Source organism: Notechis scutatus, chromosome 8 (assembly GCF_049901735.1).
Source record: "Notechis scutatus isolate UNSWTSFEM ecotype Mainland chromosome 8, rNotScu1.2, whole genome shotgun sequence".
NCBI classification, from domain to species: Eukaryota; Metazoa; Chordata; class Lepidosauria; order Squamata; family Elapidae; genus Notechis; species Notechis scutatus.
Window position 1 is genome coordinate 11,272,750 of NC_142016.1, and position 19,741 is coordinate 11,292,490.

At 40.1% G+C, this 19,741-nt stretch overlaps 1 protein-coding gene across 1 annotated transcript in view; it reads right to left on the reverse strand.

Annotated features, from left to right (window-relative positions):
• Positions 1-15,998, reverse strand: part of LIN28A (lin-28 RNA binding posttranscriptional regulator A) — a 32,359-nt gene extending 16,361 nt beyond the window's left edge. Inside the window, exons 1-2 of the mRNA XM_026676134.2 lie at positions 15,968-15,998; positions 14,624-14,814 (exon numbers count right to left, since the gene is read on the reverse strand). Coding sequence (XP_026531919.1) covers positions 14,624-14,814; positions 15,968-15,998 — 222 coding nt within the window. The remainder of the gene's footprint in view (positions 1-14,623; positions 14,815-15,967) is intronic.
• Positions 15,999-19,741: the final 3,743 nt, after the last annotated feature.

The window sequence follows — 19,741 nt, forward strand, 5'->3', positions numbered from 1 at the left end:
TCAGAAAATAGATTAATAATCATTAATTATCAGCCCAGGTTACTGTTTTGGCATAAGGTCACCAATGAGTGATAGTGATGGGCTGCTAATTCCTGGGCCAGCTAAGAGGTATGTACCAGTTCTGTTGTAACACAGGGGTGAAACCATAAGACACATTCTTGATTTAATTGTGAATTTCTTTGTCTTTTCTCAACAGCTTCCTATCAGGAATATCAAGGGTGGGCAAAGTGCCAAATTTGAGCATTTTTCACTGCATTTCCGCTATCACCATTTCTAAGGTGGAATTTATTTTAACCTATGAGTAAATTTGCAATATTTTTATTTTTATTCTAGCTAGTCTGGCATGAAATCATTTTTGGCTCTTTCAGTAGACAGAGGAAAACAGCATCTCTTTTTACATATTCTTAAATTCATAGAAATGGACTATGAATCAGAATCCATAATAAATTATGCATACAAATGTTATACCAAAGATGTAATTTATATTCCTGAATGGTGTCTGTCTGGTTTGTCTCCCCTCTCTCTATTTATTTGTTTGTTTTATTTTTATAGCTGTCATTCTTTTTTTTCAATCATTTTAGTGGTTTATTAGAATATAAAATTACAAAGGAAAATGAATCTAGTGGGAAAGTAGAGGCAGGAAAAGTGAAGAGAGGAAAGTGTAGGGGGAAAGTGGGGAGGGGGAGAAAAGCATTGACTTCCAACTCTTTTTAGCATAGTAGAACAAGATAATATAGTTTTTACTTTTACATACGTAGTACTATGTAGTAGGCATCTCTACTACAACCTATTTAATCAGCAAACTCAAACTTTATATTGTTAATTAAATAAAATCTGTATTCCACCTTTGAAAAGCCCAAGGCAGCATATGTGCTACTTACATTCATGCATACTGGTGTGTGTGTGTATGTGTAAACTGAGCTATTGCCATCTTTCTGATCTATTCATCATTCTAAATGTATAAAATTATATATATAATTTACTCATATACTCTTAAAATGATCAGAAAGATGGCAATAGCTCAGTTCTTATCTCAGATTAAACTATAATGCAGTTAGTTCCGATTTGATTGTGTTAATCCAGTCATTATACTTTCCTTCGCAAATAAGCTGAAAACAAGTCATAGTTCTGTACAAGTTATTAACTTTTAGAGTCATCCTTTTTCACAGACTGTCAGTGATAGGCTCAAATTACAGAACTGCTCACAAAATGTTGGATCTGATATTTAACTTTCATCATCATCAATGTGCTTCTCAAAATAGGATTTTATGTAGAATGAGCACTCAGATCTAGATCTACATTTGTTCTATTGTTTCTCTTTATTTCAAAATTCTAACAAGCTATTATGGAAAGATTCAACCATACTCCATTTTAATGCAAGGTGCAAATCCAAATAACTGTGCTTAGTAAACAAACCATTATACAAACTATGTCAGCCTTACTTAAGAGACTAAGCAGGGGGTCACACCATAGCCACAAAAGACATACCACTGCATCATATAATTAAAGAATAAAGCAATATTTTCCAGCAAACAAGCCTATTTCACAAAACCAAAGCTTAATTGGACTTTATTATCTAGATTGTACTAGTTCTTTAGTTCCAAAGCCATAATTTTTAAGACTTATGTCAAGAAGCCTACAGCCATCTCTATCTCACCATCTCTCCACCTCAAGCTTGGGGAAATGAAAGCTATCTAGAAACCTGCCTTCCCCAGTAACCTTTAAGACACTCACACAGCCCAGATGTAAACCCAGAAAGTAAGTATTTGGGAGTGAGATGTCTATCATAGGACTGGTCAACTAATTGAGAACAACCCAAACTTTGTTTTTAGCCATAGATCCTTCAATTGCTACAGGGTGCAAAGTATTTTAAAACAGCATGGGATGCCAATGTTAAGAGTCATTAAGAGCAAAATATGTAAAATGCTAATGTCATCAAGCAAATAACCAAGTCAACTTCCTATATTTCTGAAAATGAATGTTTTTTAATTCCTAGCAGATGCTATCACAATTTTTTTAAAAATCACATTCCTTGCAGCATCTAAAGGCTTAACAAAAGGGTTTTAGCCTATCATTTTTTCCATAATAGGGCCTTATAGTATAAAATAATATGGCTGGAAGTCCATCTGGTCCTCTTCTGTTACAATTTAAGATTTGCCCTATATATTTCAGAATTTTAAGAATTTGTTAATGGTTTAAAATGGTCTTTAGCTGCTATACACCTCTTATAAAATATTGCAGATAAACAAATCTGCCAAGAACTGTTGTAAATATTAAATTGAATTTTACTTGGCAGATTACTTCCCCCTTCTTCAGGTATACAACTTTATGCTACAGGAGAAGTTTATCTTTATTAAATGAGGCCAGAAGGAAATAAAATGTAAGAGGCAGATGGGGCTAATCCTCATTTTTTCTTGCAGATCAGTGGAGCATAGTTATTTTATACAGACATTCATTCTTGTAAAACTCTATTGTAGCAAAAATGAATAAATACTAGGCTAAGCAGATCTGATGTGGCATTTCCCCCCCATCTATCAGATCAAAACAAAGCAATTTGTGACAGAACAAGTTTCAGTTTTTACCAGTCTATATCCATTATCGTGTTGAACTGTAGATGGCTCTACAAATATATGACATTGTTAATTGCCCCTTCACTGGGGGTATTCACAGAATTCTTGTTCAAGGTGACACAGACATTCTTGCATAGTTAAAGAAATTTACATAGCATCTTTGTTCACCAAACCACACTACACTGATAATGTAGTGCTACACATACTTGCATAGAAGTAAGCTTCATTAAATATACAATTCCAGCCTAAGATAGGTTCACACAAGTAAACTAAATCAAGCTTTGTGAGGTCCTTGGTGCTCTCAGAGTTTGGTTGTTTTCTTGCAGACATTTAATTATCCAACTAGGTAACATCATCAGTGCTAGAAGAGTGTGTGGTGTACTCGAAGCAAACTCGGAGAGCACCAAGAACCCCACAGTACAACCCTGAGCTACAAATATTATTGTCTATCAAATCAATTTTTCCCAGATGGAATGTGCACCATGTGCACCAAAGGATCAGATCAGGTAGAGATGTGGCTCTTGTCTCATTATCAAATAGTATCCACCAGTGATTTTAGCTATGAGAAATCTCTGTGATGGAAAAATCAGACTAGTCCATTGCAGCGTATAACTCTGTATCCATGATTTGTTTCGAGGAGAGTACAGTTAGTGCTCCATGTTTCACAGGGAATCGTGTACATTTATTACATGGCAGTTAAGGCTGGAAATTGCAGTAGAAATGATAGTTCAAAGAGAATGATTGGTTTTAAAAGATCCTTTCCTCCTCTTTGAAATGACTGAAGGCTTTTTCAGCAATGATCTCAAAGCAAAGGCAGCACAATATGTTAGGACTGGCTCCTGAACCATTTGGGGGGTTAACCAGGTTTAGAACTAATAAGCAGCTAAGGAATTCCTTTTAAAATTTGTATAATATGCTCACATCTGAAAAATGCCAATCCAGATTTTGACAGCCATGTTTTATTGTACACAAGTTTCATTCAAGAATAGTTCTATTTATAGGATATGCTGTAAATGCAGAGAGACCAACAGACTGGAAGATACCAATTGTATATACGTAGCAGGAAAACAATATGAAGGAATCAGCATAGAATCTATCCTGGTTTAATAATGCTTCTATTTCTCCTTTGGGAAGCTCTGGGAAAGAAGCATCTTTAAATATGCATATATTTTTATTGTATTTTGGAGATGTATATTATTTTATTTATCTTTTGGGCTAGTTACCCAATTTGAACAAAAAGACAAGATACTGTAGATTTCAGCTTAACATTATCAGCAAGCAAGAATTGTTCAATATAAAATTATTATTGAGCTGGTAGTATTTTCTTCCTAGAGGTTTCCAAGCAGAGTTTGGGATTATAATTGCAAAATTCCAGTAACTTGAGGTACATGACTTCAACTCCCAGAATTCTCCAAACTGCTTGACCATTACTGAGCATTCTGGAAGATGATGTCTATAGATCTGGAGGTTCTTGGTGGGAGAAGCTGAGTGGACCAGATTGACTAGGCTTACTTCCAAACTCTTTAATTGTGTACCTGGTTTTCAAGGTAACCACAACCTTGATTCAGCACAGTACCAACCAGAACTCAGCATGGTACCTTAATTCAGCAATGCTCTTAGCTATTTTTCAAGTGTTCTCCCCACCAATATTTAGCCAGGATCCAAGTATTCATCTGCATTTCCCAAACTACTTTCTGCATATCCCTGCTCCATCCTAGCTGAATGAAAAGGAATGAAGCCTTAAAGAAAGCAAGAATTGATCAAGAAAGTAATAACTGTGCTCCTTTAACTTGGGACTATCCAGATAGAACTACAATTCCAATCATCCCCAGCTAAAAGCAGGGCATAGATTTTGACAGGGCTGGATGAGGAGACTGCATTTTAGATGTCCCCTAATTAATTTAAACTACCCACTTCTAGGTTTCTTAATATTGAATTCTGCGGCATCTACCCACAATTCATTTCTGACTTTTAGGTTTCTGTAGGATTGGTTAAACTTTTGCTCTTTTGAACTGGAAGCAGTTCCAGATCAAGGAAAGAGGAAGAAAAGAAAAGAAACAACCCAAGCAACTGAATGTCTCTAAGGCAAATCCATCCTTAAATGAATTCTTCCCAAGTATGACGGTGGCCTTTCCCAGGAATTTAGCAATCCCAGAGAGAAGCTGCTTGCAGACAATGGCCTGATTATCTCAGCATTTTCTCCCCGCAGTGCCCTTTCAAGAAAAGGTGCCGCCTGGCTCCATTTGCCCTTAAGAGACCTGAGCGCGTACATTCACCCTGGAGGCAAATGCTGGCCAGCAAAGAAGACCTTTCTCTCCGATTGACTGCCTCTTTTTCATCTGATGTGTAGCTTCATTCCTAATGCAAGACATTTAACTTGTGGGTGCTTCAGTCCTCCTTTATAAAGTCCTAGATGGTGGGCCCCAATTATTAAAGCAGCCCATCCAGTTTGCCATCATTTGGAGGTTTTGGACTACAACACCAATCAGACAGAACATACAGAAAAGTTCCATAAGGGGTGGGAGATTAGAGTTTTAAATCCAGGAATTTGGACCAGGGACAATTGAGTTGAAATCTTAAATGAACTCCATGGTGATTTGAATTCAAAGTCTCTACTGTTAGATTCACACACCATACCAACTTTTAAAAATTGAAACCATGGCTAGGTTTTTATGGGGAGAGAGGCTAGTGTCTTATGTCTACTCTATGTCTCACTTGGTGTTATCATGAGAATCCAAAAAATGGCTGAATCTGGTAACAAAAATAATAGTGATGGGTGAAGCTTGTCCTTGAGTGATCAAAAGCCAGCTACCATAACTTACCCTAGCTTATTTCACAGTATTGTTATGAAGATAAGGTGGTACAAGGGGGTAATCTTTGGGCTGCTAGATTTAAGTTAAAAGAACAGTGTTTCTCAACCTCAGCCATTTTAAAATATCTGAATATCAACTCCCAGAACTCTGGGAATTGAATCCACACATCTTAAGGTTTTGAGATAGAGAAACAATGCTGGAGACCCTCCTTTAAAGCAAAGCATTCTCCCCTCTCACTTCCCTTGCCTCCAACTCTCTTTCCAATTCACCATTTCCTTCCCAAACGTTATTCCATATCTCATATTTACTACTCATTCTTATTCCTTAAATTTTATCTTACTCCTGTTCTTTTGGAGAGGAGTAGCAGTTGGATTATTTTCACCCAAAACATCATTTGTATTTTAGCAATTGGGCTAATCACTCTCATTCAGCCCAACCTACCTCACAAGATTGTTGTTCTGGGGATTAAATAAAGGGAGGGTTCTATATAAGCTTCCTTGAGCTCAAGAAATGATGATACATTTATTTATTAAATTGCATATAAGTAAATACATTAATAGTATTCCAAGTTTATTTAACTGTGGTATGTTGAATAAACAATAGCTAGGTTCACACACTGAGCCAACAAAAACTTTACATAATGGTTTGTCTGATATGTTGAGTAAAGCAGAATTAAATTCCTGTATAATATTCGTCCAGGTTTCATAATTCTAACAATCTTGAGTCCTGCAAATTTGAAGTTTGACTACAGTTGGAAGAAGAGAGACCTCAAGACAAGCTGACTGAGATAACTGTCCTTATCTGACTGAAACATGGGAGTCGGACAGAATGTGTGAAATACTTGTCCCACCTGATTGGTTTAGTGCTGTCAAAATTAATGTGCAAAAGCTGATTCATACAGGCAGGAGGGTTTTTCTGTGTCACCAGTTTTGGTGATTGAGTGGTTCCTAATGTAAATATATTGTGCATTAACTAATAAAAGAAAAAGAAAACCCTGAATTATTTTCATACGTTTCTCAATTTGTAAGAGAAATGAACACACACAAAAATCTTGATTAGATCTACTAAGTTGGAGAGCAAATATGCACACCAGGCTCAGATCAATGTCTTCAGTGCAACAACAGGGCCTTTCCAGTTATAGGGGAAGACAGAGAAATTCCACCCCCACACACATTGCTAATTGCTTGAATTAGGCGTTGGGGGAAGGGGGAAAATAATTGCCTGAGGCTGTTATCTCTTTGCTCCTGAGCCTCATAGATCCATTGACCAGCAAAAAAATATGCAAGTAAAAAATATTTCCCCCAAACAGAAACTCTAAAACAACTCAACACTTCACCAACTGTTAACCAAACACCAAGTAAACCAGATTTAGCAGGAATGCAAACCACACGAGGCAAAATGGCTGTCAACAGCATAATGGAAGCTCTGAGGAATATCTAAAAGCAGCCTTTCACATACATGACCATTGGATGTTATCTGTTCAGATTGCAAAGCCAGGTGAGAAAACAGAAGACAAGTCAATCTGTTCTCCATTTTGCCAAAATTTTGATTGCTTTGTTATCAGATGAGACAACTAGAAGTGGACTGTTGGAGAGAGGAGGAAAAAGAGAGAGATGGAAACTAACCCCCTGCTGGGACAGGCTATTGAAACCTGGTTCCTGTAATAAAGTGATTTAATAGATCTAAAGAGGCCAATTCCCTTCTTTCTTCCACAGTTACTTCCTGTGGGTTATCATTGACATATGTAAATGACCAGAAGAGGGTTATCTCTGACCCTCATGCAATTAAAGAAATCCCCCATCTGTTTTTTTTTGAGGACACAAAGCATAGATAAAGAAGCCAGATTTGTGTTCTTTTCCTGTGATGGTTTCCGAACAGTGGTCATCTGTTAACTCATGTCTAGTTCCCATTTCTGGCCCAGCAATGTCTTCCTACACCATGCAATATGGGCAAACAAATTTGAAAAGCAAGAAAAATAAAATAGTGACATATTAAAATGCATTTGACACTGCAGTTTAGAGGTCAAACACTTCAATATCATTCTCTTTAGTACATCTAGGAATTTATTTGAGCTGGAACTTCTCGATCCCAAGGAAACAAAAATGTTCCAATGTAGTGGCTCCATTCTACAGTTTGCCAAATATCATAGGCCATAGTTAAAGCAACATCTGAAATGGAGTTGTTCTGCTTCTGCTCTTAAGTCACCTATTGATCATCTGAAAAGAGAGATAAAGCTCCCCTTTGCTATTCATTACTTGCCCCATTCCTTAACAACACTAATTAATTATATGGAGTAGACTAACATATCTGGGTTCTTTAAAAAATTCAGATGACCAATAGGTGGCAGCACAGAATATGCTCTCCTTTGCTGCCATCTAGTGGTCATTTGGATTTTTGTGGCCTAGTTGATAAATTTGCTTTGGAGTTCACAGTGCTTTCTGCAGATCACTATGACTAGGGAACTAATACCATTCAGTAGAATACCATGATTTTAAGTTATAATGCACATAAATAAGTGTTTTTGAATAATAGCATTGTGTTAGAAAACATCTGCATAAAATGATGCTGAGCTTTCAGAATCAATTCAGAATCAGACCTACTTGCTTGTCCAGGCTGACTAAAACTTGCACTATGTCATATTTTAGATTTGTTCTGCTAGTGTTGTCATGATGTTACAGCTTTAACTTCTGTGATTTTGTGTGAATTAGATTTTAATAAATTCATATGGTTTTATAAGTTTTATTTTCTCCTGGTTTGGGAATTAGTTTTGAATTGGGTATTAGTTTTAGGTTAAAAATTATAATTAAAACCATAGTTGCTCATTTTTCTCCATCAGCACAGGGAAATTGGAGGAAGACTAGTATGACACACCTTCTGAATTTCTATATTTGCAATTGTTGAATAGCACTTGAGAAAATTGATGTCAACCAAGTTGCCACCATTCAAAGACCAGATTCAAGATGGTAATATTTTTTAAAAAACTCAGAAGAAACAGTTTTTGGTCATTTGCTCTCAACCAAAACACAAACTGAAAACAGAGCCAATGTTGCTCAAGTTATTATATATTATTTCCTTGTGTTGGCTAAGGAAAAAGGAATAACTTTTGATCAATTATGTGTTCTTCTACCCGTACAGGATATCCACAATAACAATTCATAAGAGTTTCCAACCATTTCTGTCCAAAGCCTGCCATGTCAGCAATATATCAACAGAGTAATGACGCTATCAATCACCAGTGTGGACTGCCTGAGATTAATCTCTAGTTCAACAAGCTACGGAATGCTTATTCTCAATACTTTATGGATTTCCCCATCAGAAACAAAGACAATGCCATCCTCTCCAAAATCAGTCATTTCTACCTCCTTTCTCAGATGCTTCTTCTTGCATTTTGATATAGAATTAATGCCAGGACATCTGAAAATCTATGTAAAGAGATACTTACTAGTTGGACCAGGTCAAAAAAGAGTCTGCACAACCATCTTCTCTGGTGATTTTGGGGATGAGGCTTTGCTGTAGTTTTCATCTTCCCTAGTGCCTTAAGTTGCTTAAACACAAACTGATGTTAGGAATAATTTGCTCTATTGTTCTAAAGCTGGAAATATTCATGACCAACTGTGATGATGGAGATATAATAACCTAACTTACCTTTCCTTACAGAATTATTGAAAATGTATTATCCTAGAAGTATGGGATATGAATGTGAAATTCAAATGACACTTTATACTAAAATACTTTGTTCAACATTGTTTAGATTGGCTGCAACTTTCCAGGAAATCTTAAACATAGCATCCTTCAGCCATTTGGGTACTTTCCATCACCTAAAGCAGAGCTGTGTAACTTTGTCAACTTGAGGAGGAAATAAAGCAATTCCCTTTGTTTTTACTGCCTATCCCATAGCACCTGCCACGAGAAGCAAAAACAACTTTAGGTTTTTTTCATACCCCAAGGGATGCAGCTTCTGTGGGCCAATAGTTATACTTGATTTTGGCAACATGCTATGACTGATTTTGATATTGTACAATATTGGATATGTACAATAACATACTAGAGGCAGCCCTCCTAAAAGTAAGCAGGTCAAATATTAAATAGCATCCTCACACAGATAGTTCATGATTTTCCCTTCTGTCACACTAAAGTTTGGTAGTCAGTTTTGAGGGAGAAACATTCAAAGCTTTTTAAAGACCTTTTGTGGCCCTGGGATCTGAGATTTCAACTCTTCATCTGAAGGAAAGGCTGGCCCCTTATATCTAAACTCACTGTAATCAGCATTCATCAGATGTATCAGTTGTCCTTATAATCATTATGCCATAAATTTGTGAAATCTAATATACTAGGCAATTGAATAAAAGAATGCGTAACACAGTCCTAAGAAGTTCCCCAAGATTTTGACAGCATAGTAGAACACAAGTATCCTGAAACTGTGGCTATAAAAGCATGTCTGGATATTAAAGAATACAGAAACAAGGAAGAGGTGTTGATCTAAGAGAGAATCAGAATCTACAGCTAGGCCATTCCCTTATTAGGGCCAACAAAAAAGGTACAATATTATACAATACAGCGTCAAGCTTTTAAGATCTCCAGAATTCTTTCAGGCAATTCTTACAACAACAACAACAACAACAACAACAACAAATGGGGAAAGGAAGCAGGGTGAAAGTTGAAAAACATTCAGCCTGGAGTTTGCAGGTTAAAGTCAATCTTAAGAAGGAAAGAGTAGCTTGATGTTAAGGGTTTCCTTACCCTCATGTGGCCCAAACATGCATATTTCAAACAAATTATAAACAGTTATGTTCATTTTTGTCTAATAGATGGGAGTATAACAAAATCATTACAAAAACATCCAGAATCCTTCAATTTTTTTGCACCAGACTATTATTAGTGCTTGCAATCAGTTGTAAAATCAATCTAAAATGTTTGTTTTGCCTTCCAAGTGAGGGGAATGGGTTTCAAAGGTCTCCCAAAGCTCTAAATTTCAGCCACATTCCAAGCAACAGACAAGGCGGTTAAAACAAAGCCAATGTACCTCCATGCATCTCTCTCCAAAGAAAACAGGGGAATCAGCATTCCAGGTTTATTCCCTTCAGGCTTTTTCATCAACTCATCTAAACCTTTACTTGGGGAAATCATTCCCAGAGAAGGGGTAGAGGGTCAATAAAATACCAAAATCAGGAGCTGTATACATTCGTTTTGTAGATTTATCATGTGCCTGGGTGTGAATGAAACTTCATGAAAATTCCAAAGAATTATCCAAAGCAGCTGTGTGTGTTAATATGTGTTGCGTATGTATGTATGAATTCTATATGGGTCAACTAACTTAATATCTAAGAGTTGAAAATAAGTGGAGTTCCCATCTACCTCTCGTTACATAATGAACAGACATTATAAAATACAATTCCATATCAAAAAAGCCAGCAAATGTGAATCATAAAATACTTTACACACACAAGCATGCATTCAAAACCTCGCAGCCTTATCAAATCCACAATCATCATTTCTGTGTTAAAAAAAAAGGGACAGTCTACATTTAGTCATATGAACTAGCACCATTGAAAATGCAATCCTATAAGCATTCCTCTAAGTGCTTTCAACTTAGCAAGGTAAATATGTGTAAGATTACAGCATTGTGATATCTTCTATGAATTCCAAACTGTTGAGGACAGTGGTTTGCTTCTAGGTCAACATCTATATCTCTTCTTCTGAATAATCTTGTTTGTAGTTTGGCCACCTAACCATTCCTCAGTGAAATTAATGGGGCTTTTTTCTGAGTCTATATATTTTGAGGATTGTTGCACAAAGGCTGTATCTCTACCCAAAGATTGCGTTACACACACTTCAGTTACCACTCAAGTAAATTAGGACAAGGAAAGGTGTTTCCAAGCAAAGATAAACTTGAAGCTTTTTCCAATTAGTTGTTACAGTGGATTTTCTTGTCTTAAATTAGGCTTTCTTCTGAACAACTGTTTTGTTTCAGAAGGGTTACTCATGATCAAATCTTAACATTCTGTTCTCCATCTGAATCAGAAGGAGCATGCATACACATTTATTATAATTTGGACCTTGTACCGCTAAATTCAAATCTATTACAGAACTGGTGTTATACCAGTTTCTCAACCTGTATAAACAAGATCTACAATCAGAACTTTTTGCTTATCTTTCCTCTGTAAACAATAAAAGGTTTCATGTGGATGATAGCATAATACCATCAAGAATGGCATGGCCCCAAAGAAAATAAGTACCAGCCAGAAACTGCAGCAGTATTTTATCTGATGCAGTAAGAACAAACATGATTAAAGTGAAGAAAACTGCCTAATGAGGAATGTGGCTATCTTGCCCTTGCAAGGAAATTAATTCAAAAGGTGCTACTTTTCACAGATTAATTATTTACTTTCAAGAAGCAAAGGAAGACATGTGGTGCACTTAGAGAAAAAGTAAAATCCACAGCTGGCTGATAACTGTTAATAGGGTCAGCCAAAATAATGAGCAAGCTTTTGAGTTCACTAGGATTATTCATTAGGCTGAATGGGAAGAGAATTTGGAAAACGGAAATGAGAAAATGGGAAGCTTGATTAAAATGTGGAAAAAGATAGGCTTACAGTACAGAAATACTCTGAAAGAAATCCCACTGTAAAGCCAGCATCATCTGGGAAAGCTCTATTAAGTACTATACTATAAAAATTTGGGCTGCAGCTGGGGCAAGGAAACAATGTTCCCTCCCTTTTGGGGTGAAATATAAAATGCAACCATTTTATTGTCAGCTGATATGAACTTTGGGTAAAGAAAACAAAAGTACCTTGTATTTCAAATTCAACATGAATCAATTTTGTTAATGTAAATTTCTCTTTCCTTATCTATGGGACACAAATATTTATTTCATTCATTTAATAACATTCACCTACCTCCTCTCCATTCCCAGCTGTGACCAACTCTTCTGACACTCATAGGCATAGTATATTGTGTGGCATTCCTACAAGGATCTAGAAGACTATCTTTGAACAGGAAGTTCCATTTTGTTCTGATACCTAAGAGCCATCTTGGTGATATCAAGTTTATTTAAGCAGTGATAAACTTGAAATGGATTCTTATCAGTTATGCCTGTCTTCCACGAAATTCTCTTATCCTTAAAATCATCTGTGAATCATCTTCCCCTTGCAACTTCTGGTTTTAAAGCCACACTTGTTATACTTCTGTTGCAAAACAAAAAATCCTGCACCTCAATTGACATTCAATTTCCCTTGTACCATCCATGACACCCTTTTTGGGTCACTGTTTCCTGTGGAAGTCTTAAATAAAATTGTATTAATAACGCAACAGGCTTGCAGGATCTAATTACAGGCCAGCTTAGTTTGAGTAACTCCTATGTTTTTAAATAATCCCCAAGGGCAGCCTTTCCCTGAATTATCAGAATTTAGGAGATGGTAACACAGTAGCTGAGTATTCTGCCCATACTATGGTCATTAAGCTTTTACCCACAAAAATGTACTACTGTCTTGTCCCAAGATTCTTGGTATTGATCTATTGTCAACATTAGAGCCATCTGAATCTTAGGTATATACAGGATCCTCACACACACACATCTGGAAAGCAGTTGTTCCCAAATAATGAAATAGACTACACTGCAATGGGCTTCAAGCAACATTTGGAAGCATATCAACCACTTCTTATTAATCAGAAACACATCATCCTGACATCAGTGGCATAGGAGCTGTCATGCCTACTGGACTGCAGCCAAGAAATATTGTGGCAGCAAGGCCTTTCTTAGTAAAATGTGTTATTGTAACATTGCACAAAAACTTTAATGCTATGTCCTTTCACAAATGAGGAAAGGATGGCCTTCCAGATGCTGAACTACAATTCCCAGCATTCATGTTGGCTGAAACTCCTGGGAGTTCAGTCCAGCAACATCTCAAGGAGCAGTAGTCCTCTACCACTTTTATGTTCCATACTAAGATACTTTAGGGCAGGATGCTGGCAGCTTCACCAACTGTTTTGGAGAGAGTATATAAAGCAATGCTACATAAACCCAGTTAGTTTGCTTTTAGCTTCATGCAGAGGTCTCCAAACTTGGCAACTTTAAGACTTGTAGACTTCAACTTTCAGAATTCTCCAGCCAGCTATGCTGGGAATTCTGGGAATTAATCTCCACAAGTCTTAAAGTTACCAAGTTTGGGGACCCCTGGCTTAGTGGATTGTGTGAACACAGCATTTGTTCTTTTAAACCATGATTTGTAACAGAGGATGTTGTACAAGCCAACCTAATGTAGAGTTGCCTTGCTAAAGCAAATATACCACGCTAACAAGCTAAGTTAACAAGTTAAGATATTTGATTGTCATGTATTTAGTTATGACTCCTTAGTTCTGTGATGCAGCACGGAATCCTCTTCCTTGTGTCTCTAACCCATGGAAATCAAGGCGAATAAGGCCTTGTCTTCCTATCCTTTTTCCTCTTCATTTGCGACAGGAAGAATTTACACTCAGTAGCTCCCTGTGAAGATTTTTTTTTTTTGTTTGCAACTGCTTCTTCCCCTCCCATCACTGCAATCGTGATTAGTGACCACGAAGGCTTGCTTTTAACGCCGCGGCTCTTCCGGATCCCCTTCCCATTTTTAAAAGGCAAAGTCCCAAGCGGGCCATTTATTAGAAAGAAAGGGGAAGGGGTTTTTTTTTTTTTTTTAATGAAATTAAGCCGCTATCGCTTTACAGCCACCTAACCATGACGCAAAAGAAAGCAAAGGAGCCCAGGAACTGGTCCTTCTGCCTTCGAAAGAGGGAAGAAGCCTGGGCGAGGTGCGGGAGACGGAGGCGGGGGGAGGCCCACATGCACCTAAAAGCAAAACCGCGCGTGAAAGCCCAAATTCGCGCAGGGACGAGGTGTGGTCCGCAGAGGCCTTTCGGCGAAGGAGAGAAGAGAGACCTTCCTTCTTAGAAACGAGAAGGTGGGAACCGGCAGAGCTCCGGGGACCCGCTTTCTGCAAAAGCCTCTCGCCCGCCCTTGCGCTGCTTTATGCCCTCTGGCCCATCCGCCCCAAGGCGCAATTCCCAAACTTTGCGCGAAGACGCCAACTCTCTCCAGGCTGCGTCCGCAGCACCGAAGGCCCACGCTGGCCGGGCTCTTAGGCCCCAAGCTGTCTTTCCCCCCCTCCCGAAGCTCCTAGAGGAAGCGCGCTGCCCCCCACCCACCTTTCCCCATCCGAGCTTTCCGACCCGCTCCTTCCGCCTCCCCGGGTCCCTTCCCCCGCTTACCTGATGCACGAAAACGTCCACGGGGGAATCGAGGGCGATGCCTTCCTTGGTGATCATGGAGAGGAACCCGAAGCCCATCCGCACGTTGAACCATTTACAGATCCCGGCGCCATGCAACAGCGGTTGGCTTTCCTCGTCCGGCCTGGGCGAATCCCCGCTGGGCTCTTCCTCGCCCGCCTTCGCGCAGCCACCTAGAAGCATACACGCGGTTCATCAGTCGAGGCGAGTCCAGGAAGGCGGCTTCCCCCCTCGCTTTCCTATTGCCGGCGGGCGAGACGCCCTGGGCGGCCGGGGGGGGGAACCGGCTTGTCTTTCGGTCAGCCCACACCACCTTCGGCCCGCCATGCCGCGATTGCCCGGAGACCAGCTTGGAATTCCTGCCCAGCCGAGGAGGCATCCTCGGCTTCCTCACTTGGGTTATTTTGAGGATAGGCGCGCGGGGGGGTGGGGGGGAGCCCACCCTTTAATCGTCCCTCCATGGTAGACCCGGGGAGGAATCCCTAAACAAGATACAATCCCGGGAATGGGGGAGGGGACGGACGGAAATATTGGCCATTTCCCTTGGCTCGTCCAAATTCCGTAAGGTGGCAACATATTAAATATATTAAAATATATTTGTTGCATTTTCCTTTCGAACTTTGCAACATTAAGAGAAGGTAGGTGGGTGAGTGGGGGGGTGAGAGGAAGAGAGCGAAGCCGGTGGATATTTTTAGGGGATGGGAGAAAATAAAACCCCATAATGCTCCTGTCCTGGTGCCTTTTGGAAAATTCTCCTCAAAGTTTGGAAAGGCTGGTGAAGAAGTCGAATGCAAAATGCAGACTGAAGGGAAAACAATGCAAGCCAGAGAGGGCAACGTTTTCCCTCTCCCGAAACCATTTGGGAATCTGTACGTGCGCCTTTTTTAATAAAACAAAACAAAAAAACAAACCACCCCAGCCCTTCTCGTTTAAAAATAATACATCTCCAGCTGCCAGTACGGCAAAAAGTTTCCGAGCTCTTTCCTCCACCTCCTTTCCTAAAAGAAAAAAAAAAAGCACATGGCAAACCAAGGAAGAGGATATAGTGCCCCCCTCCCTCAAAAAAAAAAGTCATAAAAATGAAATAAAAGTAAGAAGCCGGGGTAGAAATGGTAATAAGTCTTTTCACGCGAAAGGGGGCCGGTTCAATATTAGAAGAAACCAGAAATATCTCTTTGAGCGCAGAATTATTATTTTTTGTGTGTCCAAACTAGGATGGACAAGAAGTGAAGGAAAAGTGAAAGACGACGAAAGAGAGGCGAGGGAGAAAGGCCTACATTTTACGAGAGGGGGGGAGGAAAATTGGATAGGAAAATTTCACTTAACCTGCAAACTGCTGGTTAGAAACAGACCCCATTCTGCACCCCTGATGGAAATGGTGGACTCTTAGCAGGAGCCGCTTCCCCTCCTCTCTGCCAGCCTGCTTCGGAGAGGGTGTCACCGCAGTTCCCCAGCCCCCAAAAAAAGAGAGGGAGGGGAGGGGGGGAAAAGAGGACAGGAGGGGGTGGGGGAAGATTCAAAAACAAGAGGAGGGACGAAAAAGCCAGCCCAAGGTTTGCTACATCTTCGTGGCAACAATAGCGGTGGGAGGGCCCGAGGCCTCCTATGGCTTCCCAAATTTTCGGGAGAGACAATAGAATTCCCTCAACGCCAAACCTTGCGAGATCTCCCCTCCCCGCCTCCTCTCCCCCTCCCCTCCCCCAATCTCTGCGCTCTTCTCTCTCTGGAGACCAAAAAATGTAACCTTCTTGCCTCCCGTCCGGCAGGCTGGAGCCGGGAAACCGGGAGGGGGTGGTGGTGGTTTGGGGAGAAATCCTGGTTAGTGTCAAAAGTTTAAAAAAAAAAAAACCACACACACAACACACTAACCCAACATTCCCCCCCCCCCATCCCTTCAACTTTCGTTTTCACACGTTATCAATCTTGCTGCCTTTGGAACATGAAGGGGAGGGGTTCCCTGGAAGCCCGCAGGGCGGTCATGATCGGGGTTCTGTTGGGTTCGGGTTCAAGAGGGGGGGGGAGGAAGCGGGCCGTGCGCGGCGGGAGGGAGGTCGCGCGCGCACGCACACACTTTCGCCACGTGACGATCGCACCCATCAACTTTGGCCATTCCAAAGGGGGGTATTTTTCCTCGATTTGGTGAATTGGAAGAGAGGGGCGGGTTTACCTGCCGGGGGAGGTAAGGAGCGCCTTCTTCCTATCCGGACTACTTTCTGCTATTGCCAAGAGACCGGGAGATTCTAATGATTGACACCCAGAGAGAGAAAGAGAGAGAGAGAGAGGGAGAGAGACTAGTCCGTTGGGTTAGGATCGAATCAGCTTGATCCTAAACGACCTGTTTAAAAAGAGAGGCCCCTCCCTCTCCTTCCCTCTCCATTCCTTTCTCCATTAGCAAGTTAAGCCTCTTTCTTTGATGAATGGTCTTGATTGCCGCGCCCGCCATTCTTTTTGGGAATCTCCTCTGGTTGGTTTGGGGAATGGAAGGAGGAGGAAGAGAAGGATGAAGGCCAGGCTGGTTCCCCCAATTTTCCCATTATGTCACCCTCCAGTATTTCGGGAGAGAAGTAAGATTGCGGGTGATTTAAAAAAATAAAAATAAAATCCCTGTATTTTCTTTAATAGGTAAGTTAGAATGATCCCCGATTTATCCCGGTGTATTCCTCAAACTAGAGCAGAGGGAAGACAGGCAGAGTAATTTGGGAGTATGAATGTATTTTATATTTTATATGTGAATATGTATGATTGGTAGATATTTCAAAGGGAAAGAGGAATCCCAAGTAAATTCGGGCTGTGGTTGAAAACTTGAAAGTTCTACTTGGTTATTTAAGGGGGAAAAACTCCCCAATTTTTTTTAAATTTTCTTTGTAAATAGAACGTTCATTTAAAAAATTAGATGAATTCTCTCTACCTGATGTAATAAAGACGAGGTGTAAATGTGTAAGCAAGACATATTTTTACTTTGAATATACTTCGTAAAATCTCTACAGCAAAAACTGAGAAAGTCGGATATTATGAGATTTAAGGCGGTAATTGGGAAACCAATCCATTATTTTGTTCGAAGCCTTTACTCTCCACGGGAGAACGTTTTTAAATAATTTACATCGAGCTAATGAAAGGTCTAACGTCTTAATGAAAACTTTGAAATCGTTAAAGTATTACATGTTAATACGCGCTCTGTAGCGGTGGAATCGCAAATACTGCTGTTTTACAAGGAAGAGGCTGATCTTTATTTTAAAAATCAACTGGAATTATAAAATAGTATGCAAAGGCTTTTCGCTGGTATGCACATCGGTCAGTGAGCTTGAAAAGTTATCGAAAGAAGACACAGTATTTGCTCCCCCCCCCCCAATAAAATCCTTGGCGGGGCTAACCAAGTTTGTTTACGTTCATCTTGGCTTTGCAGGGCACAATCCGGTTTTAATCAAATCCTGGGGCGGGAGGGGAGAGGTGGTGGCCAAAGCGATTGGAGCACACTCCTGGGCTGAGACTCCTTTGCAGGCAGGGGCGCTGGTGGATGTATCCTGATGTCTATATTATCTCGCCGCAGCTCCAGGGTGGATGGATTGGAGTGGGCGGGGCCTGGGGGCTGCTCAAAAGACAATCGGATAAAATGAGAGGCGATCAGAGCACTGAAAGGCGATGATCGATGAAAAGAAGGGAAGAGGAAAATACCCCGAAACGCGTGCACGAGGGACGGGAGAGACGCGCGGGCACATTCTTGGGGAATCGAGGGGTGGGGGCGGGAACTCACGTCTCTCCTCCTAACGTAGCTCTTATTTGAAACGATTTGGTTTCTTGCCTCCCCCCGCCCTAAATTAAGGAAAGGGATTCTGTCTTTAGCCCACCAGAACTCTGGAGCAATTTGCGCTCCCTGTGCTCTCCTGTCCCTTTCCCCTTGCAAACCGATGTACACTTGGAGTTATATTTTGAGCGGAAATGGCCCATTTGATGATCCTGGAGGGGAAAAGAGCCAAAGGTCTAAAGTTCCTTTTTCCCCATCATCTTCCTCGCCGCAACCCCCTTGACTCTGCCAGTGGAAGGGTTGCAGATGGGGCGGGGAGAGGTCATGCCTGATTTTTGTGAGGCATCTTGTGGTCTGGGGGCAGGAGGAGAAGGAAGGGGAGCTTCCCAGTTTGCCTCCCACCCCTCAACCCCTCCCCCTCCTTTTGGGGGGATTGGGGGAGATTTCACGGCTGGCCAAGGACAATAGCCGGAGTGACCAGTACGAACCCGGGAGGGCAAATAGCCTCTCCATTTCCGGTGCTCAGTTCAAACTGGACAATAACAGCCAGCTATTTCCCTGAAGCAAGGCCGAACTCTTTAAAGGGACAGCAACTTCATCTTGAGAAACTTTCCCATTCACCCTCCCATCTTTTCGCTTTAAATTTTACTCAAATGCTGGTAGCTGAACTGGAGGTAAAAATAATTTATCAATATGCATAAGTCCCTTTACATGTTGGATGCTTAAACAAGTATCATACAAAGAGACTGGTGTTTGCCAAAGAAATGAAGGGGCATTGACTCTAAACTTTTAAAACTTACAATGTTCGTAAGGATGCCCAAAATCTAGGTATTTGAAGGAGAGGCGCTGAGAGTAAAAATACTCAACATCTATTCCAATCACAGTTGATTTACAAATCCGTACAAATATGTAGTTTATATACGTCATGGGATTCAAAGAACAGAGCTTTTGGAAAAGCAAATTGATTAAGAGGTGTGTGTGTGTGTGTGTGTGTGTGTGTGTGTAAAGTTTTCATGTGTGTTGTTCAGCAAAATAATAGTTGCATCTATTTCAGATACATTCTTTAATCTTGCTTTTTTGTTTCTGAAAATGACATGAGGGCATAATTTTTAGAGCTGATTACTTTATCAATAACTGTTTGGAAGCCTGCTAAAATATATGCTGCTCTTACTTCATTTGTATTTATTAAATAAAAACCTTTCTTTGCTTTCTCTTGCTCACACTTACACACATTTCCATTCAGATTTTTTTCTGAATTTAATGTTATCAGAAACTTGATATGAATAACTTTCATATTAAATAATTTGAAGAGCACTTTTTTTAAAAAGACACACATACTTGCAATTAGAATTGCAGAA